At 49.4% G+C, this 21944-nt stretch overlaps 6 protein-coding genes across 6 annotated transcripts; 5 read left to right on the top strand and 1 right to left on the bottom strand.

The window, feature by feature from the left end:
* Positions 1–9973: 9973 nt before the first annotated feature.
* P884DRAFT_210977 (Clr5 domain-containing protein) lies at positions 9974–11711 on the top strand (the record flags this gene model as incomplete). Its single annotated transcript, XM_069439042.1, has 3 exons — positions 9974–10146; positions 10228–10377; positions 10445–11711. The coding sequence occupies 3 exons, from the start codon at positions 9974–9976 to the stop codon at positions 11709–11711; spliced, it is 1590 nt and encodes a 529-aa protein (XP_069293933.1).
* Positions 11712–12434: 723 nt separating this feature from the next.
* Positions 12435–15465, top strand: P884DRAFT_251279 (glycoside hydrolase family 31 protein). The gene has a single exon (XM_069440684.1). It carries the CDS (start codon positions 12542–12544, stop codon positions 15125–15127), a length of 2586 nt encoding a protein of 861 aa, XP_069293934.1. The 5' UTR covers positions 12435–12541; the 3' UTR covers positions 15128–15465.
* A 361-nt stretch (positions 15466–15826) lies between these two features.
* On the top strand, positions 15827–16659 carry P884DRAFT_251281 (kinase-like domain-containing protein; the record flags this gene model as incomplete). Its single annotated transcript, XM_069440685.1, has 1 exon — positions 15827–16659. One exon carries the CDS (start codon positions 15827–15829, stop codon positions 16586–16588), a length of 762 nt encoding a protein of 253 aa, XP_069293935.1. The 3' UTR covers positions 16589–16659.
* Positions 16660–16905: 246 nt separating this feature from the next.
* Positions 16906–18210, bottom strand: P884DRAFT_287828 (Alpha/Beta hydrolase protein; the record flags this gene model as incomplete). The annotated part of the gene is made up of 2 exons (XM_069443901.1): positions 16906–17863; positions 17963–18210. 2 exons carry the CDS (start codon positions 18208–18210, stop codon positions 16906–16908), a joined length of 1206 nt encoding a protein of 401 aa, XP_069293936.1.
* Positions 18211–19223: 1013 nt separating this feature from the next.
* On the top strand, positions 19224–19721 carry P884DRAFT_211007 (uncharacterized protein; the record flags this gene model as incomplete). Its single annotated transcript, XM_069439047.1, has 1 exon — positions 19224–19721. The coding sequence occupies one exon, from the start codon at positions 19224–19226 to the stop codon at positions 19719–19721; it is 498 nt and encodes a 165-aa protein (XP_069293937.1).
* A 459-nt stretch (positions 19722–20180) lies between these two features.
* P884DRAFT_294910 (Mss4-like protein) lies at positions 20181–21904 on the top strand. Its single transcript, XM_069444305.1, has 2 exons — positions 20181–21476; positions 21651–21904. Exons 1-2 carry the CDS (start codon positions 20314–20316, stop codon positions 21787–21789), a joined length of 1302 nt encoding a protein of 433 aa, XP_069293938.1. The 5' UTR covers positions 20181–20313; the 3' UTR covers positions 21790–21904.
* Positions 21905–21944: the final 40 nt, after the last annotated feature.

Genomic DNA, 21944 nt, shown 5'->3' on the forward strand with positions numbered 1-21944 from the left:
AAAGTGGTTAATAGCTAGGTATAGTTAATAATATTAAAAGCCTCTAAGATATCGAGTTATAAGAGGGAGGTAGCTACCTTATATCTTTAAGCCTCCTAAACCTAGGCTATAACAAGCCGAATAGCTAGTTTAGTAGACCTATATTCCCGGTTACCTATCTACTTAGCTAGGAGAAGCCTATAGGCCTCTATAATGGCTATTACCTTCTAGGTAACTATAGCCTCTAATACCTTACCTACTATTAATAGGAGTACTATAGGCCTATAGCTACCTAGGGTAAAGTAGGCCTATAGGGGTTTACTAGGCTTATAGAGGACTACTATCTTAGCCCTTTTAAACTAGGCTAGGAAATAGCCAAGCTATAAGCTCTCTAAGGCTAATATAGCTAGTATCTAGTAGAGCGGCTACCTATAGGCCTTTAGTAGGCCTATAAGGAGGAGGTCCTCCCCTAGGGCCTTCTATAGGGCCACTCTAGCTAGTATTACCCTAATATTGCCTACTATAACCTCCTAGCTTATTTCGAACTTCGGCTCCTAGTAGTTATTTAGATCTAGGTTATTAATATCTAATAGGTCTGCTTCTAGGTTTAGAAAGAACTTATTAACTAGAGCTCTAGCCTTCTATTAATAGGTTATAAGCCTTCCTTTGAAGGCTAGGAGCTTTAAAGAGTTAATCGATAGGTAGCTTTATAGCCTTGCCTACTACTCTAGCCTCTATAGTAGGTCCGGCCGGTTAGTTACCTCCTGTAGCGTAGCTCTCTAGCTCTTGGTCTTTATAGCTATAATAGTCTTAGTCTAGTCCTATAGGGCCTACTAGAGTACCTCCTATATATAGGGGTTTAGGGTACCCCTATAGGCCCTCTCTACCTCCTTAGCCCTCTTCTAGGCCTCCCAAACCTCCTTTATCTACCATTAAGCTCGTTTACTACCTATACTAGCCTTCTTTACCAGAGCCAAGACTATAGCTATCTCCTCGAGGGCCTCTATAAGCCTATTAAAGGCCTATAGAAGCTCCTCTTGTGTTATAGGCCCGGGCTCCACCCGGGCTAATCGATAACAGGCTATACCCGGTTTCGGACCAGACCTATATACGTTTATAGGGCGTTCATAAGGCACACGCTCAGGACCTAGTTAGGCCCTAACCTGACACCTAACCGAACCCTAACCAGAGTATACACACACCCCCTATATTAGGAAACGGAACCCCTTTCGGCACCTATACTTACTTTCTCCTCTTTCTTCCCTTAAGGTAGTTAAATAAAACATTATACGCTTATCTATAGTTGCTATAAGGCTAGTATATTACATTTTAACTACCTTCTATTAATAGTAACCCTCCTAAGCGAACGACTAACGATTTAGTTATAGTGGAATCTAGAGTATATATGCCTTCGAGCCTGGCAGAGTTATAAGAACTTGTCTACTCCCTCTAAACGGCGGTAGTATAGTAGAACGCTATAATCGACTCCCTCTAGGCGTCCTAGACTTAACCTATACTAACCCCTAACTTAGTTAGGATATCCCTAGAGAGATAGTAGCCTTAAAGGAAACGCCTCCTAATTAGGGAACCTTTCGACGGCAAGAAGGAACTTTTTATAATATAGAAAAGTACGATAGAATATATCCTTATAGTAGATAGAGACTTTATCAGCTCTAATCATAACTAGTAGGTTTTTATCTAGGGAAACCTAATACGATAGGTTTAGACCTAGGTTATAGTATACTATAAATCCGTAGGCCCGAAGATTAGATATAACCCGGCTTAGTTTCTCTAATACCTTAAGAGCGTCTTTTCTAACCCCTATAAGAAGATAATAGCCCTATCGGAGCTCGAGTTCTTATAATAGAGAGATAATAAGCCGTTCTCTATCTTTATTATCTAGTTTAAGGCGAAACTCTCGAAGGTAGGCGGTCTCCTTTAGAACGATAAGATATACCTAATTAAACTATAATAATACCTCTTTCTAAGACTTAAGTATATAGCTATTAGATAGGGAATTCCCTAGGATAACTATATAACAATAGTAAAGAGATATTATAAAATTATAATAGACCTTAAGGCTCTCTACCTAGGCAATAGATACTAATAGATATAAAGGCGATAGGTAACTATTAAACTATAGAGAGAGAAGGATATCGATAGGGATATACTAATAACGGGTATTAACTTGGTATAAACTAACCTATAGAAGAAGGGTCCTAGTAAGGACTAGCTAAAGGGATATAGAGGAGACGCCCTAAGGGCGAAATAGGTTAGTTAGGAGGTATATATAGTATAATAAGCAGCCAGAGTATATATCTAGTACGGATAGAAGGGTTACTTTATTGCTAAGTGTAAATATACTCCTACTAAAAGACTAGTATAATAGAACTAGCTAAAGGCCGATATTTATACTCTAGAGGCTAAGGAAGAGAGAGAGGATAGCGATTAATCTAATAAGGAAGATAAGGAATAGGGAAAAGAATAGCCCCTGAGTAAAGTCTTATAAAGGGGCTAGAAGATTATAACTACTAGGAAAGCGAGTTTACAAAGATTAGTAGGAGAATAGATAGACCCCCTTTTCTTATTCTAGTCTTCCTTAACTCTACTAGCTTTATAAATACTTAAGTAGATAGTAGATATTCTAGCTATAACGTTATTAATAAAAGGATATATTAGAAGCTTAGACTTAAGTAAATTAATTTATTAACCCCTTATACCCTTAGTATTATAATAGGGGTATATCCTAACTAGAAGATTACTCGAATAGTCTATATTATAATAGATATCGATAGATAGGAGAGTTAGGCTATATTCTATATAGTCCCTAGATTAGTATAGGACATTATATTAGGCCTTCTATAGATAGAATATTAAAAGGTTAAACTAGATATATGTACCGGCGTCCTAGAGATCGGGGCATAGCTAGGATTATTTATCTAGGAAGTTTCCTTATAGACTAAAAAGATAGGAATCTCCTAAATTATAGGTATAGTTTTTATAGGCTTGGTTCGGAGAGTATAGAAATAGAAGACTTCCGATACCTTCCTAATTATAAGTATCTAGGAAATGACAACTATCTTAGAATCAAGGTATAAACTTGATAGAGGTATAAGAGAAAAGGGGAGTAGCCACTTAGAACTAGAGGCAACTCTACTAGAGGAGCTTCGTAACTTTGCCGACCTCTTTAATAAGGAGAAGGCTAGTGGTTTACCTCCTTACCGTAGTACTACCGACCACTATATCAAGTTAAAAGAGGGTCCTAATAAGAAGATTCCTAAACTCCCTTAGGGACCCCTCTATAATATGCCACGAGATTACCTATTAGAGGTCTAGAAATAGGTTATTAATTTATTAGATAAGGGATAGATTCGGGCGAGTTCCTCTTCGGCTATTACTCCTATCCTTTTAATAAAGAAGGTAGATAGGGGATAGAGATTCTATATAGATTACTAGGCCCTAAATAAGATTATAAAGTAAGATCGATACCTACTTCTACTAATTAAGGAGACTCTCTGCTCCTTAGCTAGGGCTCGGTGGTTTACGAAGCTCGATATCAAGGCGGCCTTCTACTATATCTGGATTATAGAGGGAGATAAGCATTTGATAGCATTTCAAACCTAATTTAGACTCTTTAAGTGGCTAGTCTACTCCTTTAGATTAATAGGTATACTTATAACTTTCTAGTAATATATTAATAACGCCCTTAGCCTAACACTTAGAGACTTTATAATAATATACCTTAATAATATCTTAGTATATATAGTAGGTAGTAGAAAGGACTATATAAAATAAGTTAGGGAAGTTCTCTAGAGACTATAAGTGGTAAGGTTAGCTTTTAACCTTAAGAAGTATATATTCGCTATAAAAGAAGTTAAATACCTTAGCTATATTATTATAGCTAGTGGCTAAGTCTATCCTAACCTTAAGAAGCTTACTACTATCTGTAATTAGGAGGTACTATAGAAAGTTCGAGGAGTATAGAGTTTCTTAGGGTTTGCTAACTTCTACCGTGACTTTATCCCTAACTTCTCCGAGATGACTACGCCCCTAATATAGTTAACCCGTAAGAATACCCTGTTTCGGTAGGGAAAGGAGGAGTAAGAGGCCTTCGAAGCCCTTAAGATGGCCTTTATCTTGGAGCTAATCCTAATATAATAGGACCCTAAGAGGGAGATAGTTCTCGAGGTAGACTATTCTAGGACGGCCCTTAGTAAATGCCTTTCTTAATAGGGAGAAGACGGGGTTCTATATCCTATAGCCTATTATTCTATAAAGTTAACCCTAGCTAAAAGGAATTATACGATCTACGATAAGGAATTACTTATAATTATCTCCTACTTAAAGGCTTGGTTAGTAGAGCTTTATAGTATTATAGCCCCTTTCTAAATCCTAACTAACTATAAGAACCTTAAATATTTCACCTAGCCTTATCTGATTAGCGAACGATAAGCTTAATAGGCTAAGATACTCTCTTACTTTAACTTTAAGCTCCGATACCGTCCTAGATTATAGGCATCTCGTCCTAACGCCCTGTCCTATCGCGAATAAGACTTCCCTAAAGATATATGGTATACTATATAACTTCTTCCTACTATCTAATTAGATACCTCTACTATCTTAGAGTTACTAGAAATATCTTATCTACCTAAAGGGAGTAACATTTTTATAGATAGCTTGCTTACGTCCCTCTAGGACAAGGGAGTTCTTAAGGACAAATACTATATATACCGACTCTAGGCTGTCCGAGATAGGGCCTAGAAGTTCCCTAAAGAGGTAAATATAGCGTAAACCTAGATTATAAACTATTCTCTAAGTATATAAGGTACTCTTTAGTTTTAGGGGAGACTTTAGCTCCCTATATAGGAACCCCTTACTACTACTATCCTCTAACGAGTTTATAACTCCCCTATATTAGGTTACCTAGGGAGGAATAGGTTGTTTAAGATGCTCTAATAGGACTATTATTAGGATCTTATATCCTCCGATACGAAGTAGTTCGCGAGGAACTATTATATATGCCGAAGGGCTAAGGTATTACGGTAACTATAACAAGGACTCCTCTAACCCTTACCTATTACCGACCGCTTCTAGAAATAGATTTCTATCGACTTTATAGTCGACCTCCTAGCGCGAGAGAAGAACTCACCCTATTACCTTATAGTAATTACCGATCAGCTGTTAAAATACATCTAACTCGAGGCTATATCTTCGATAGGGGCCGAAGTATATACGCTCTAGTTCCGAGATATATAGTGGCAGTTTTATAGGTTTCCGATATAGATTATTACCAACTATGGCTCGGACTAGCTTAGCCAATTTTAGACTTCTCTCTATAAGATTATTAGGATCAAATAGTTACTATTAATAGCCTATTACCCCTAAACAGACAGAGGCACAGAACATATAAACTAGGAGGTACAGACTATCTTATAGACTGTCGTTTCCTTTGCCTAGTACGACTAGCCTAAACATCTTCCGGTATACTAGCTTATAATTAATAACCATGACTTAACGGTAACTAGAACGAGCGTAAGTTACCTCCTCTATAGCTATAATATAAGTCCTATCCAGTTTGCTAACCTCCTAGACGCTCCTACTTCGACCCTATAGGGGAGGGCTATTAACTTCCTATACTACCTAAAAGAAGGCGTAGAGTAGACCTAGGCTGCCATCGTATATATATAGTAACGCTAGCAAGAAAACGCTAATCGATCTTAACGTCCGGCTAAAAGGTTCAAGGTAGGGGATAAAGTATAGTTATCCTTATATAATATTAAAACTAACTACCTAAGTTAGAAACTTAATTAGGTTAATACTAAATATAGGGTAATAATAGTACCGATACCGTTAACTATTACTTTAGATATTCCCTAGGGCCTATACCCTACCTTCTATATTAATCTAGTTAAGTATATTATATCTAACCTACTCCCCTTATAACGTATATTAGATACTTACCCTAGCCTAGTATTAGAACTTTTATAGGATAGATTACTATAAGAAGAATATAAAGTAGAAGCGATTCTTATAGCTAGGAACACAAGGAGGAAGGGAAACCACTACAATATATTAGTAAAGTAGAAGGGATATAATACCCTAACTTAGGAACCACTAGAAAACTTGGAGAATACTAAAGCGCTCGATACTTTCGAATAGGAATAAGGGGATATATACCTAAATAATAGGCTAGTTATAACGAGAAAACGTAGAGGAATATATAAGCAAACAATCTAAAATTTCTATATATATAGGCGAACCTAGGGCAGATAGGCGGTAGCCACATTATAGATATACCGACTAAGCTAATTACAAAATAAACATATAATAATAATACACTACGTACTTACTCCTTATCCTCCTCTGAGTACTTATCCTCCTTATCCTCCTCTATAGGGTCCTTAGGAGCAAGGTAAGCGGGCTCCTTACGGTTATAGACCAGGTATGATATACGCTTAGTTAGGGAACTAGAGTAGTATACACGAGTATAGTTAAAGTCGATAAGGATAGGGGTAAGACGTACGGTGGTAGTCTAATAGGCCTAGGACATAGGCGAAGGCGTGCCTAAGATATAGGTAACGAGAGTAACATTAGTATTGACTAGAGTTAATATATTTTCATTTATATACTATATCTAGCGTAGTATAGTATCATTTTATACAATAATACATCATATAAGCTACCCGGTAGCTTATAGGGCAGGGGTAGGGTCGGAGGTAGCTAGGATATTATTACTATAGTAGGTAGGAGTATAGGGGAGGGCGATTATAGTATAATCGTTACTATAGCAATAGGAGGTAACGGCCTAGGCAAGGGAAAAGGTAAGCTAGGCAGAGGAGCAATTAGCCTATATAGCCTCTATAATTATGATAAAAGAACATACTAGGGTAAAGAATATAGGTATAAGGACTACCTTATATATACCATAGGTTATAGTCTTCGGCTAAGGGGGGGTCTCTAGGGCTATACCCTTATTATAATAGTATATAATCTTATAGATACCTATATATAAATATAGATTATTTACCTATAATTATAGGTCCTAAATACAAGGATCATAGGTAGAATAGTATATTATATAGGATATACTATAACTAGGGATATATATAATATTATTACTACTTAAAATATAGTAAACATAATTAAGATAATACTATATCTTCTTAGGTAGGAGTTTAAACTCCTTATTAGAGGAGTCGCCCTTAATAGCAAACTTACTAAGGGAAATGTTCTAGTTCTTATACTAAAATTTAGGCAGTTAGTAGGGACTTAAGACACGTATATTACGACCATAGTCAGGAAAACAAAAGGGAAAACTTACGCTATAATCTTTGTTCTTATTACTACTAGGACAGCAGCTACTACTACTACCACCAAGCGAGCCGACGGCGGTAGATATTCTAAATAAAAAAAAGAAAATTTTAGGGGCATAATACGGGAGTAGGTAATGAAATAGAGTATAGGTAGGCAGAGGTAGGAGGGGAATATATAGGTTATAAAAGAGAGGAAGAGGGAGTCGGAGGGAGGGAGAAGAGGAATTTATATACGTTTAGAGAGTAGGGCTAGGGGAGCGTATATAGGGCCCGAACAAAGACTAGGCCTTACTTTAAACTCGAATAAAGGCTAGGACCTATATAATATTAAAACAAAGACTAGGACCTATACAGGACCTAAACAAAGCTAGACCGTATATATAGACTATTAGTATACATAGGACCCGTTACCACGGTGACACTAGGTAGACCTACCCGAACATCCGACTAGAAAAAGAGGGAGGATATATTATAGGCCTAGGCTCTACCCGGGCTAATCGATAATAGGCTATACCCGGTTTCAGACCAGACCTATATACGTTCGTAGGGCGTTCGTGGGGTACACGCTTAGGACCCGGTTAGGCCCTAACCTGATGCCTAACCGAACCCTAACCGGAGTATATACGTACCCCTTATATTAGGAAATGGAACCCCTTTCGGCACCTATACTTACTTTCTCCTCTTTCTTCCCTTAAGGTAGTTGAATAAAACATTGTATGCTTATCCGTAGTTGTTATAAGGCTAGTATATTATATCTAGGCCTTAGAAGATAGGCCTGGCTAGGGCCGATACCTACCTACTGAGCTAGAGTAGGAGGTAGGCTACCTTGGCCTATATAACCTCCTTGTCTAGGCTCTTCTAGTCCTACCCTTTACTAGCCGGTATAGGCCTATTAGTCCCCTAGAGGGAGACGTTTAGGGCCTATAGGTAGTGGTTAGACTTCCTATATTCTGTGATATCCCTATAGGTTGCTTCTAACCTGGCTAAGGCCTAGAATAGGTCTATCGTAGAAGGCTAGCTACGTTAGTCCCCTTAGGGGGCCCTAGTGACCTAGCTATATAGTATACGTAGGTCGAGGTCCTACTAGTCTATAAGGTTAAGGAGGTCCCTAGCCCCCGGGCTAAGCCTGTCAAACAGGTCCTAGACCGGGTGGTAGAGGTTAAAGTTACCTATAAGAACTAGGGGGTAGGTTGGCCGAGGTAGGGCTAGCAGGTCCTATAAGAGGGCCCGTTCGCCCTTGCTATTATAGACTAACCAGAGTTCGAACCCCCTCTCTCCTAGGGTCGGAAAGGTTACCTTATACTAGTTCTCCTCTGCCAAATAGTCCTACTGGCTAACCGGAAACCGTTTGGCTACTAGAATAGTTGCCTTGCCCTTAGGTTTATAGACTAGGTAGTATTTCGAAGCCTGGGGGTAGTATATTAACCCTGTAAACCGGTTGATCTACGGTTCCTAGATAGCTAGTAGGTTGTATTTAGCCTCCTCTAGTAGGACCTTGAGGGCCTATTTATTACCTTGGGTATTCTACTAAAGGATCTTAACTTGTAGGGTATATATTTAGGACCTAGTTAGGCCTTAACTTGATACCTAACTAGGCCCTAATTATATTATATATATACCTATTATATAAGAAGTAAAACCTCTTATAGCCCTTATACTTACTTTTCCCTTTTTTTTCTGTCAAGGTAGTTAATAAATTTATCTATCTATAGTAATAAGGCTAGTATATTATATTTATAAATATAATCTTTATTATTTTAAAGTAATTAAGGTCTTTTAATTATATTATTATTAGTAGCTAGAAGCTTAGTATCTTTTAAAGCTTTTAAATACTAGCTAGCTTAGGTCTTTCTAGTCTTTAATAGTTAAGTTATATATTATTTATTAGGTCTCTTTCTATAGAGTAATAACTAGTTTAGTAGTAAGTTTAAGTAATAAGGCGCTATTTAGCTACCTATATACTAGATTGTTCCTAGATTTAGTTAGTTAGAGGCATTATATATAGGAAAGTAGTTAAGTTAGGCTTATAATAGTAATTATATCTTTAAGTATAGGTAGTTAACTAGTAAAATTAGTTAATATATACCTATCTAGCTATATCTATATATGTAAGGGTTTTAGCCCTAGCTATTAGGAGATAGGTAGGAGTTCTGAACTAATTAGTCGGTACTAACCGCTGGGTAGTATATATAGTTGAAGATGATAATGTATAGGTATCGGTACCAAGATTTACGAAGGTGTTCCATTGATAGGTTGTTCCGTTGATGGGGGAGGTGCGCTAGCACCGAGTCCACGATGGGACGATCTGCTGGGCCCTTGCACGACATCCTATTGGCTGTGGTTTATGCAAGGGCGTTCTGTGCCCCACGCCGAGCGAGATACATGCTCCACAGCCGAAGTTCCCGATGGCGTTCGAGGCCCTGGAGGCTCAGCCGTTCAGTTGAATCCCTTTGAGCTCCGCCTCATCCGGGTGCCGTGGCACCGGACCAAGATCGATCCGTACAATTCGCACATAATCAGTGAGCCCGCGGCAACTTTGACCTCTGTCTGCAGGTTGGAACACAGATTGAAGAAGAACAGCGAAATACGTCCGTATTTGAAATCACTTCGGTCTTGCTTCCCAGCCGACTACGACGGTTCCGCCTGTCCCGTTCCTGTGCCAGTTTCCAACTTTTCCAAAAATGGGCCCATCCAAGACCGGGATCATCAAGCCAAGCATGCAGGACCTCTACACCCACACCGCGGAGGAATGGCAGGAACACAAGGAAACCATCACTCGGCTATATCTGCACGAAAAACTCACGCTGAATGAAGTAATGGAATACATGGCCCTGAACCACTATTTCTTCGCGACGTGCGTTCGCCTAGGAGGCCCTCAAAGTAAACCTGAAATTGGCCATAATCAGTGGTGAGAACTGACGAATTCCCTCCACAGGCCGAAGATGTACAGGACGAGGATAAGACGGTGGGGCATTGACAAGAACAACAAGGGATCTGAGGTGGCCTACATGCTTCGGCTGAAGAAGCAGCGTGATGCCCAGGGGAAGAAATCTTCTTTTTTTCTCCGGAACCGGCCAGTCGACTGGTATGCCAACTGGGCGATGATGCCCCGACTCTTCTGAAAAGCATTCCGTGGTTGACCCATGCGACAGGGAAGACATCGAGCGATATCTCTCCCGTACGCCTAACTTTTGGGCAAAACATGGCAGCGATTCGTTGGATCTCAGCAATGAGATAACCTGCGTGACACCGCCAGGATCCCCACCGTCGTCGGCTCCCACCGTCCCGCAAAAGCTCGACGCCGCGCAGGAGCTCCGCGTCCACGAAGAGATCTTGCGGCTCTTCCGCGATTACACCCAAGGCTCCTTCGAACAGGGGGTTTGGCGCCTTTCACCTGATCACAAGCGATACTTCGGCCGCGGCGGCGTCACAGCCAGCGCCCGCCTCAACGCCTGGTACGACAGGGTACGCAATGTTTCGGACTGGCCCGGCCGGGATGCCGACGTCGTCAGGGTGGTTAATCGCCTTCTTGATGACCTTCCCCAGTTCATCAGGGACCAGGACTACACCGTTTTCCCCGCGCTCATGCGGTGCTGCTTCTACTTGTCCGCTCGTCGCCCAGCCCTGGGACGGGCTGTTGCCGAGTTTGTCGCACGGCTGTGCGCTGTTATTCTAGGTCCGAAGCACCCCATGAGCTTAGCATGGTCGAGGATCAAGTCGCTTCCGCTGCCCGAGTACCTCCTGGCCCTCCAGGGAACGGCAAAGATCCGGCTCGACCACCTGGAGTCCCGACAATGCGAGGATGCCGAAGACGACAACACGATAACTGCCTTGCGCGAGTATCTCTTGGCGCTCAGGTTGAGGGGCCCTGCGGCGATGGATGAGATTGAGCGCACAACGTGTCGGGCGAAGAAGCAGATAACAACCAAGACAAGTAAAGGGCTCACGGCCTCCCACTGTCGCCTCCTGCTCGGCACAGCAACTTCCTACATCACTTGCCGCAGGTTCGAGGAGGCGCAAGAGGTCCTCGACATCGTTGGAGCGCACCTGCCAACCGCTTCCGCCCAAGATCCCCACTTGCAGCGCGTGCTCCCGACCTACCTCTTCATCATGGGTTTTATCCGCTATGTCACCCGCCGCATGGACGAGGCCGTCAACTACTTTTTGCAGACATACGCTGCATTGGAGAAGGCCAGGGGCCCTCACAGTTCGGCCGTTTCTGATATCCTTCTCGCACTGGTCGACTTCCCCGGGCTCCTGCAGAAACCTGAAGATATCGAGCATTGGAGGGAGAAGTTTGCCCATTTGCAGACAGAGACGCTCGCGATGGCGGAAAAAGGTTTCAAGCAGAAGGGACCGGAAGTGGTTGACTCGTGGGATGGCCCTTTGGATACGGATGTTAACACGAGCATGTGGTGAGGGCGGGAAGGTGAGTTTCACAAGTTTTGGTCAGGTGCCGTGGACGTAATTAACGGACGATCTGATGTCCTCAGTAGTGTGAAGCCACCACACCATCTCGCGCTCTCCGCGATGGCGTCGTAACAGCGCGGGTCACAATGTTTCATTGCATCGCGGACTGGCAGTCAGTCGCCCTGCCACAGGGCTCTTGATAATGCTGTCGAGTTGTTCTCTCGTCGGTCGATCCCGTAGCGCTGCATAATCAAGTGAGGTACGATATGCAGTCCTGCATATAATTACTACCTAGTTACGACGGCATGGGCTTTTGCTTCTGATCGCCTGTCACTCGTTGAGGGTCTAGAAGCCATTTTCCATGTTATAGCAGGAAACCTGTGAGCTCGTTGATGAAACCAACAACCGGCGCAATATGAAGCACGAGGAACAAAGGCAGAGGGGAGGTTCACACCCAAGGTACGAAGTATTATTCTCCAGAGAGTTGAGTTAACCCTGGGCCGGACGAATTAGAACTGTAGGAGCGGGTGGCTGGTTGACCCGAGTCGTGATTGGTTGCCGTCGCACTCTTGTGCTCTCGTGGCCAGACCGAACCGCTCCTCCCCCGCATCGAGGTTGACAGGGATAAGCACACCTGACCACCGGCCCGAAACGGGGACGCGACCCATATTTGGGAGTCCAAGGGCGGTGTCTCCAACAACAGCAGTAGCTACTCTACTCTGGCCTCAAGGTCCCAGTTGGGGATTGTCTGTTGATACTTGCTAGATAAATCAACAGCAACCCCTCCAGAGTCGGATCTCGCGCTTTCAGCCGCCCAAGCAAACAAAGGAACAGAGACAATGGCCAGCAGTCGGTACCGGTACACGTTCCCGAGGAATCCGGCGGCCAATCCGAAGGCCGTCGTGACAGGCGGCAAGGGATCCTCTTACTATCGCTTCACCCTCCTCACCGAACGGTTGATCCGTTACGAGTGGTCCGAGGACGGAGGCTTCGAGGATCGCGCGTCCACGTTCGCGGTATTCAGATACTTTGATGCCCCGCAGTACCGCGTTGTCGAGACAAACGACAGTCTCGAGATCATCACGGACTACTTTCACCTCACCTATGACAAGAAGAAGTTCTCATCGGAAGGACTTTCCGTCAGAGTCGGCTCCGACGTCTGGCATTACGACGGCAAGAGCTACGGAGACCTGGGCGGCACCGCCCGGACCCTAGACGGCGCCTATGGCCGCGTGGACCTGGAACCGGGTGTGCTCTCGCGCAAAGCTTATGCGGTTCTCGACGACAGCAAGTCTATGCTCTTTGACGACGACGGGTGGATTGCCATTCGCGAGCCGGGCCGCATTGACGGTTACGTGTTTGCCTACAACGGCGAGCACAAGGCCGCCATCAGGGACTTCTACCGCCTCTCCGGGCGTCAGCCGGTGCTCCCCCGCTGGGTGCTGGGGAACTGGTGGTCCAGGTACCATGCATACTCGGCCGACGAATACATCGAGCTTATGGACCACTTCAAACGCGAAGGAATCCCGCTCACGACGAGCATCGTGGATATGGACTGGCACCGGGTCGACGACGTCCCGCCGAAGTACGGCTCGGGATGGACGGGCTACAGCTGGAACCGCAAGCTGTTCCCGGACCCCGAGGGGTTCCTGCAGGAGCTGCGTAATCGGAACCTGAAAGTGGCCCTCAACGACCACCCGGCGGACGGCATCCGCGCGTATGAGGACCTGTACCCGGCGGTGGCCAAGGCCCTGAATCACGACACGTCGCGAGAGGAACCGATCAAGTTTGACTGCACCGATCGCGAGTTCATGGACGCCTACTTCGACGTTCTGAAGCTCAGCCTCGAGAAGCAGGGCGTCATGTTCTGGTGGATCGACTGGCAGCAAGGCACCGGCAGCAAGCTCCCCGGCGTAGACCCGCTGTGGGTGCTCAATCACTACCACTACCTCACCAGTAAGCGCGACGCGAAAGACATCCAACGTCCCATCACGTTCTCCCGCTACGCCGGCCCCGGTGCCCATCGGTACCCGATCGGCTTCTCGGGCGACACGCAGACGACTTGGGAAGGTCTCGAGTTCCAGCCCGAGTTTACCGCAACGGCATCCAACATCGGCTATGGCTGGTGGAGCCACGACATCGGCGGGCATTGGGGCGGCGTCCGCTCCAACCAGCTGACGGTCCGCTGGGTGCAGCTGGGCTGCTTCTCCCCGATCCTGCGGCTGCACTCGAACAAGAGCCCGTGGAACTCGAGAGAGCCGTGGAACTACGAGACCGAGGCGCACAGGATCATGAAGGACTTCCTCATCCTGCGCCACCGCCTCATCCCCTTCCTCTACACCATGAACATCCGGGCCAGCTACGAGAGCGAGCCGCTCATCCAGCCCATGTACTGGAACCACCCGAAGGACGAAGAGGCCTACACGGTGCCGACGCAGTACTACTTCGGCCCGGACCTCCTCGTGGCGCCCATCACGTCTCCCAACAGCACCGTCACCCTGATGGGCGGCGTGCGCGCGTGGCTGCCGCCGGGCCGGTACGTCGACCTGTTCTACCCGCACCTGGTCTACGACGGCGGCCGGTACATGCACCTGCACCGCGACCTGTCGCAGATCCCCGTGCTCGCGCGGGAGGGCACCATCGTGCCGCTGGACACGACGCCCAGGACGGGCCACGGCGCCGCGCGGCCGACCGAGATCACCCTCCTCCTCGTCGTCGGCCGGGACGCGCACTTTGAGCTGGTCGAGGAGCCGGAGCAGCAGGACAACCACCGCCACGGCGGCGGCGGCGACGACGACGGCGACGACGACGGCGACGACCAACCCCCGCTCAGCGCGTTCGCCCGGACCCCCATCTCGTGGTCGCAGGCGGACGGCGTGCTCACCATCGGGCCGGAGTGGAACGGCGCCGGGGCCCGCCGCTGGCGGCAGTGGAACGTCAAGCTGGTCGGGCACACCAACACGGACGTGCAGGCGCAGGTGCCCGGGTTCCGCGTCACGCGCGACGTCGAGGGCGGGTGCACGACGGTGGCGCTCGGCAACGTGCACCGGTGGCAGCAGCCGCACCGGCGGGACGGCGGCGGCGGCGGCGGCGGCGGGTTCGAGATCTCGCTGGGGCGCGACCTGCAGCTGGACGTGGTGGACGTGCGCGCCCGCGCCTTCGAGATCCTGCACCGGGCCGAGATGGGGTACGAGGCCAAGGACCCCGTCTGGGACGTCTTCACGTCCGGCGACGCGGTGCAGACGCGAGTGCGGCGGCTGGCGGCGCTCGACGTCGACGCCGCGCTCAAGAACGCCCTCATGGAGGTCTGGGCGGCCGACGGGCGGGCCGAGGGCAGCGCGGCGGGCTACGAGACGTGGGCGGACGTGAAGGCGCGCGCGGGAGACGAGGTCGAGGAGGCGCTCAAGGAGTACGTCATCGTGTGAGCTCTCGGTATTAATTAATTAGTGCGGGCAAAGGCTTGTTGTTTGTTGGTCTTTTTTCTCTCGTATCCGGGTTTTGTTACTCTCTCTTCTTCTTTTTTTTTCTTTTTTTTTATTTTCTTTTCCCTCTTATAACCTCTTGGGACGATGAATTGGGGTGGAATCGCCTTCTTATGTATTATTGTAAATTGCGAACACGCTGTTGCACCGGCTGGAAAGAATTATTAAGGGATGAGAACAGGTTTCATGATGCATGACCATGGTGTCGGCAATGGAAGCCCTTCTGCGCCGCGGACGGCTTGCATTATTACATGAACAAACCGCAGGGAGTTTTACCGAGCACGGCCGCCTAATCTCCAGCCCATTGCGCGTGTTGTTGGCGTAGTTGTTGAAGTGCTGTTACCATTCGCCGGCCTCCCCGAACAGTAATTACCGTCGGAACTCATTGACAGTTTCTTTCCATTGGCTCGCTGAATAGGGCGGGTTTGTGCTTGCCTAATTCCTCTTTTTTTTTTTTTTTTTTTTTTTTCTTGGATGACTAGGATGTCGCCCAAACTTGCCTTTCTTCCGAGTTGCTACTGTTGCTCACCGCAATTGCCTTCGATAATTAATACTTAATTAAGCCCCGAACCTCGACGCCGAACTGCGTTATTACTTACAACCCCTCCTCATTTTCTCTTTCCCTTACAACATTTATTCTTGATGCCTTATGAATTGCTTGGCCTCGGGGCCACATGCTACGTGACGACAACCGATCACAAGACCGTCCTGAAGGGTCACCAGGTTTGGCGAGACGGCAAATACTACATCGGCCGAGATGAATGCGAGGACGATCTGGCCCGGGAGGCTACCATCTATGCGCACCTTGGTGACCACCCCCACATTCTCAAGTGCTTCGGCCTCGAACAGCACTGCGCCGGCGTCCACTCGCTCCGCTTGGAGCTCGCTCCGCTGGGCTGTGTCCGGCAGTTCATTGCCGAGCATCCTCATCAACCGCCACCCCTACGTACCCGGTTACAGATGGCTCTCGACGTCGCAACAGGCCTCGCTTATATCCACTCTCGGGGTGTACAGCACTGCGATATGAGCTGTCGAAATCTATTTCTCTTCGACGGATTCCGTGTCAAGCTAGGTGACTTTGGCGCGTCGCTTCTCCAAGGCCGCGAATTCAAGCCGACGTTTTGCGAAGAGAGCCAATACGAGCTGCCTTTACGTGGGAGACGATTTAACGATAGACCGCCAGTAAAGCGAGAGCTGTTCGCGTTGGGGTCGGCGATCTACGAGATCACGGCGTGGGAGCGCCCTTTTCAGGGACTCGAGGATGAAGAAGTGGAGGCGAGGTATGCGCGAGAGGAGTTCCCTTCTCTTGAGGGCAACATAGCGGCTCCGGTGATATGGAAGTGTTGGAAAGAAGAATTCGAGAGTGCTACCGAAGTCTTGGAAGCATTGACACCATTATTATAGTCCAGTCTGAAGCTCCCATGGTGCTCGAACAGCTAATTAGAAGCAGAGTGCTGGAAAGAAGCAGATTAACGGGAACTCCGTTTTGAAGATATATTTAGTCTAAAATTAAACAATGGTAAATTTTAATTTCAGGAATCGAAAAGCTTCTGGCCTCGACCAAACAAAAATGATCCCACCGGCTTGATTCGCTTCGTTTCTAATTAGCAGTTTCACGAAGGCCCAACACCGAAATTGATCTTCTGGAGGCGGAAGATGACCAACGTACCAAGCCACGCACGTAACCACGCAAATGCCATGTGCCTATCCAGCTCTGGACATCAGGACTTCGTTGCCTGCAATGGCCCGCTGAGCAGCCACTCCCCCACCAAGTCAATCACCTTGGCCGTCTTGATGCGCGCATCCTCCATGAAGACCGGATCCTTGACCAGCCCCTCGATGTTGCTCTGGTCGAACCCGTGGACGGTGTCGGGCACGAGCAGCCACCTGACCCGCAACCCTCCGTCCTCCTCCGCCGTCTCCTCCTCCCACGCGAACCGCTCGTCGCCCCCGGTGACCAGCTCTCCCTTGCCCCCCGGCTCCTCGCGCCCGACGGGCTCGTCCAGCGAGGGGACCCTCCTCCCCGCGAGCCGGCAGGCCATGCGCCAGGCCTCGTGCGCCAGCACGTCCAACTCGCAGCCGATCAGGAACACGGCCGCGGGCAGGTGCTCCCGCGGGGCATAGCTCGGACTCACCACGGGGTCGTCGCACCGCTGGCCGGGGCGGAGGGAGGCCCAGTCGAAGAGGCCCATCATGGGGGCGACGAAGTCGCCGTCGCGGGCGCGGAACCCGCCCAGAGCGGGCTTGTACCGGCGGGTGCGGGTCTTGACGGCGGTGGCGGTGGCACGGTCGAGGAGCGGGTAGACGGGCACGGCGGCGCGGATGCGGCCGCGCAGCGAGGGCAGGAGGGAGGCGGCCAGGACGAGGTTTCCGCCGGCGGACCAGCCGGCCACGGCGACGCGGGCGGCGTCGACGGGCAGGGACCGGTCGGCCAGGATGCAGCCGACGAGCGCCTCGACGTCGTGCACGGCGGCCGGAAAGCGGTGCCGGGGCCCCTTGCTGTAGTCGAGAGCGATGACCAGAAAGCCGTGGCGCTTGGCGAACGCGCGGTTCCAGGCGTCGTTGTAGTGCGGCTCCCCGACCAGGAAGCCGCCGCCGTGGCAGGTGAGGAGGGTGGGCAGCTTGGTGGTGGTTTCCGGCGAGGAGGTCGAGGGGTTGTAGGAGGGTGGGAAGAAAATTCTAATAATTAGGTGATGGATGAGCATCTGTTTCCATATTTAATCATTCTCTGTGCCATAGGATTGGATCAGAGAAACAAATAACAGACAGAGAACGTACCGGACCTTGAGAGACTTTCGCACCGGGTAAGCCTTGACATGATCCGGCTCGTTCTCGCCTGGAGGGATAAAGTATTTCTTGAACTCGCTGTAGTACAGCAATGGCTTGAGGATCAACCTCTTCCAGAGGAATGCGATGACGGCGTACTTAAGACGAGAGGAGAGCGGCCAGCGCGGCACTACGAGCCGGGTCGGGTCGCCGTCGGCTGCCGCCTCCGCCGATGTCGTCGCTGCTATCGTTTCAGCCATCGTACCAGTCCTTCTGAACCGAAATCATCCGCAAGAGTGCTGTGGATGAAGAAAATAGAAAGATAGCAGGCCAAGTGACTGACAGGTCGCGAACGAATCCTCATATATTAATTATCACATGCCTTCCCCCACCGCCCGTCGGAGGCAACACAAGCTGCTATCGGTGCGGCATCAATTCTGATTCATTCGGCGTGGCTTCGGGGCAGCATCCCCGACGTGGGCGATGCACCTGGCCTCTCTAATTACCGGCGAGAGCTGCAGGGACTCGAGGGGCGCGGCTAGCTTCAAAATATCAACACTGATTGGACGATCAACGAACGATGAGAACCCCCCATCGCTGAACCAGAAGGGGGGCAATGCCTGGTCGAGACGGTCTGGATGTTCCGTGAACATTTCGATCGCGGCGTTGTGCTGCCAGGATCGTTATTCCCATGCCTTGAGCATCTGCAGCCAAGTGATTAGTGTGCAATATGCCAAGCATGTTTCTCAAATGAGCTAGAATGAATCATCAAGGAAGCTTACCTTAGTGTAAGCTGTGTGTTACGGTGGCGAAGGAGGTATTGCGACTCTAATAGATAACTAGATATCTCTTGGCAAGGGATGCTCGAGTGTTAGTTAGGTCAATGGTCCAGGAAACAAAGAGGAAGGAAAAAAGAGATCATACTCACAGCCAGAGATCTCCCAACCTTAGCAGGAGGGATTGGCAGGGGAGAAACAGATGCACGGGAATATAGTGCTATATTTTGGTGGTTTTAGCTAATAGGTAGCCCTGAGGAGTAATTACGGGGAGTCGGGGGAAACCAATGAATTGATGATGTCATTGCAGCAAATCCGGGCAGGTCAGCGAGAATCATCACCACATGCTGGCCCCCTTCCCTCAATTTAATATCACTCGAGATCGAATTCATGCATATTATATTTCAGGGATAATTTTGAAGAGCGGAAACTTTCAGTCATCTCCTTTCAATCCAACCGAACACCAACCGAACCAAAATACAAGCAGTATGAGCATCATGAACCCGTTTCGCACATTGTCAATCCGCCGCATTGCGGTGCTCCCCTCTGCACCGCGAACAACTGTCACGGCGCAAATGCCGAGAAACACGAGTGTTCCGTCGGCCCCGGCGTACAGCAATGGCAAGACATCGTCTCCAAAGTCGGCGGAAGGGCCAAGCGCCGCCAGCGGCGGATCCCGGAGCAAAGAGGCCGCCGGGACCGGGTCGAGTCCGACGGCGGGTGTCGTCCCGGACGGCCTGGCCGAGGGTGACGCGCGCGGTCGGACAGGAGGGGGCCCTCCGCTCGAGAGCTCCCGCCACGCGCCTCCCCAGCCCAAGATCAGCAACGCGAGCGTGCCGGGCCACCGTCCCAAGCTCACGCCCGAGCAGCAGGCCGAGGTGGACGAGCACAACCGGTCCTTCGAAAAGAAGCACGGGCTGGCGGAGCCGGCAGGAGACGACAGGGTGGATAAGAGCTTCTGGAGTGGGAGGGGCTCGAGGTACAACAATCCTTAAGGCCGTGGTCACGGGACTGGGTCACAGTGAGAATGGCAATTGATTGTTGTGGTCACTGGGTGGTTGTGTTATATTGTATGTAATTCGTTCATTATGCGTGCGTTGTAACATTACTTTTGTACCTTTGCTCTTCTCAAAAAACGAGATTGATTCGTCGGAGCCAGGGCCACCGCGTATGCATGTAAAGAAGTACTTCTGAAGCCGGTAAGAGGCTCTATTGAAACTGTACACGAACGGCCGGTGAGATAGATTGTAGAAACCACCACCTCCTACGGAACGGTTACCTGAAAGCTCCGCGTGTGTGCAGCATGACCTGTCCTGGCTAGCTAGTTCCATTTTAGCCACGCCTAGCACGCCCTCCGCGCGGCGTGCGGGGTTCATCTCGTACGGTGTTAAACAAGACGCATGCGTACGAACCAAGCAACATCGAGCACTCTAATTAATATTAACTAATTAATTGCTTAAATAAACAAAACACTATCGGAGCCACATCGCGAGCTGTACTGTGAGTACTCACACCAAAGGCACTGATTACACAGTACGCCTACGGCACATACATAATTAATTTTTTTGGTAAAATTCCTTGCCTATCATGGCTGCCTACCTCCATCTCCCACACCAGCTCGCAGGAGCAAACAAGACGCTCACGGCGCAGTGCCACTGCAAGTCGGTCCAGTTCACCATCACCGTGCCGACCTCGGCCCTGCCCCTCCCCGTGCACCTCTGCCACTGCAGCATCTGCCGCTACACTCACGGAACCCTCTCGTGCGTGCACGCCCCGCTGCCCAAGGGCATCGAGCCATCCTTCGTCCCGCCGTCCGCGCTCGAGTCGTCCGTCACGGGCTACATTCACTCCGCCCAGGCGACCTCGGAGCGCTACTTTTGCTCCACCTGTGGCTGCCACATCGGCGACCGCAGCCTCAAGCCCGACCCGGACACGGGCCGGCCCCACTGGTGCGTCGCCACCTCCGTCTTCACCGTCCACGACGAAGACACCTTCCAGATCCGCTCCCACATCTTCTCCGCCCCGGAAACGGAGCCCAACCTGGCCACCTGGCTGCCCACCATCAACTCCCGCCCCATCCACCACTGGAACCCGCCGCCGCCGCCGCCGCCGCAGAACGCGGACCGTGACCGTGACGACAAGCCACCCTCGGCGGTTGCCACTCCGCCGCCGGCCCAGGCGGCGGGGGCTCCCGACCCGGACCACCACCTCCTCCTCCCGGCCCAGTGCCACTGCGGCGGCGTGCGCTTCGCCATCGCGGCCCCGTCCGAGACCGAGGCGGCCGACCCGCTCGCGGCCCGCTTCCTCCGCCGTGCCGGCTCCGCACTCAAGCGCGTCGCCTGCCTCTGCCTGTGCCGCGACTGCCGCCTCGTCTCGGGCGCCCACGCGGTCGCCTGGACCTTTGTGCCCCGCTCGCGCATCCGCCCGCCCACGCTGCTGCCCCCGTCGCCGGGCGGGTGGGGAGGAGGAGTCTCTGGTAGCGGCGGTGACGAGGGTGGTGGTGGTGGTGGTGGTGGTGGTGGTGGCAACAGCAGCGCCACCACCCTGCGGACGTACCGCTCGTCGGACAAGGTGATGCGGGCGTTCTGCGGCGTCTGCGGCGCCACCGTCTTCTACGCGTTCGACGGCGACGAGAGGACTGCGGGTGCTGGGGGAAACGGCAGCGGCGAGGGGGACTGGGTCGTCGACGTTGCCGTAGGCCTGTTGAGGGATCCGCGGGGGACGGTGGCTGCCGAGGACTGGCTTGCCTGGTAAGTTGAACTCGTTTAATATTCCCTTCTTTAATTAATTCATCCCCATTCCATTCCGCCTCGTCTCTTCATGTGTTATCTCTCCGATAATTACAGCAAGCAGCCTCATCCTGTTCATTATCCATTTTTTCACTTAATACCCGGTATTGACGACTTGCTAACATAATCTGGCAGGCGGACGGGACGCCTGGCCGGAATAAAATCGGGGCTGGACTATGATAAGGGGTTCGCTGAGGGCCTAGCGGAGGGGCTCAAGAACTGGGGACTCAAAACGCACGGCGAGATTACCACGTTCCACATCCCGCAGGATTAATAATTGAACTGTGAATAACAAGGGGAGACAAAGAGAATGAGAGATTGAGAGAGATGACCTAACGAAACGGTTCAAACATGTGCTATTAATTATTGCTGAATAATATAGAAGCCCCGTCTTTTCTCAAGTAACTAATTAACGCCAGAGTAGAACCC

The sequence above is a fragment of the Thermothelomyces heterothallicus genome (assembly GCF_042370625.1).
Source record: "Thermothelomyces heterothallicus CBS 202.75 unplaced genomic scaffold P884_scaffold_34, whole genome shotgun sequence".
Taxonomy (NCBI): Eukaryota; Fungi; Ascomycota; class Sordariomycetes; order Sordariales; family Chaetomiaceae; genus Thermothelomyces; species Thermothelomyces heterothallicus.

Bases quoted from the DNA above. Each gene is read 5' to 3' on its own strand.
- P884DRAFT_294910 (XM_069444305.1), top strand. From the start codon at position 20,314: ATGGCTGCCTACCTCCATCTCCCACACCAGCTCGCAGGAGCAAACAAG. The intron at 21,477-21,650 runs GTAAGTTGAACT...ATAATCTGGCAG, and splicing joins GCCGAGGACTGGCTTGCCTG to GCGGACGGGACGCCTGGCCG.
- P884DRAFT_251279 (XM_069440684.1), top strand. From the start codon at position 12,542: ATGGCCAGCAGTCGGTACCGGTACACGTTCCCGAGGAATCCGGCGGCC.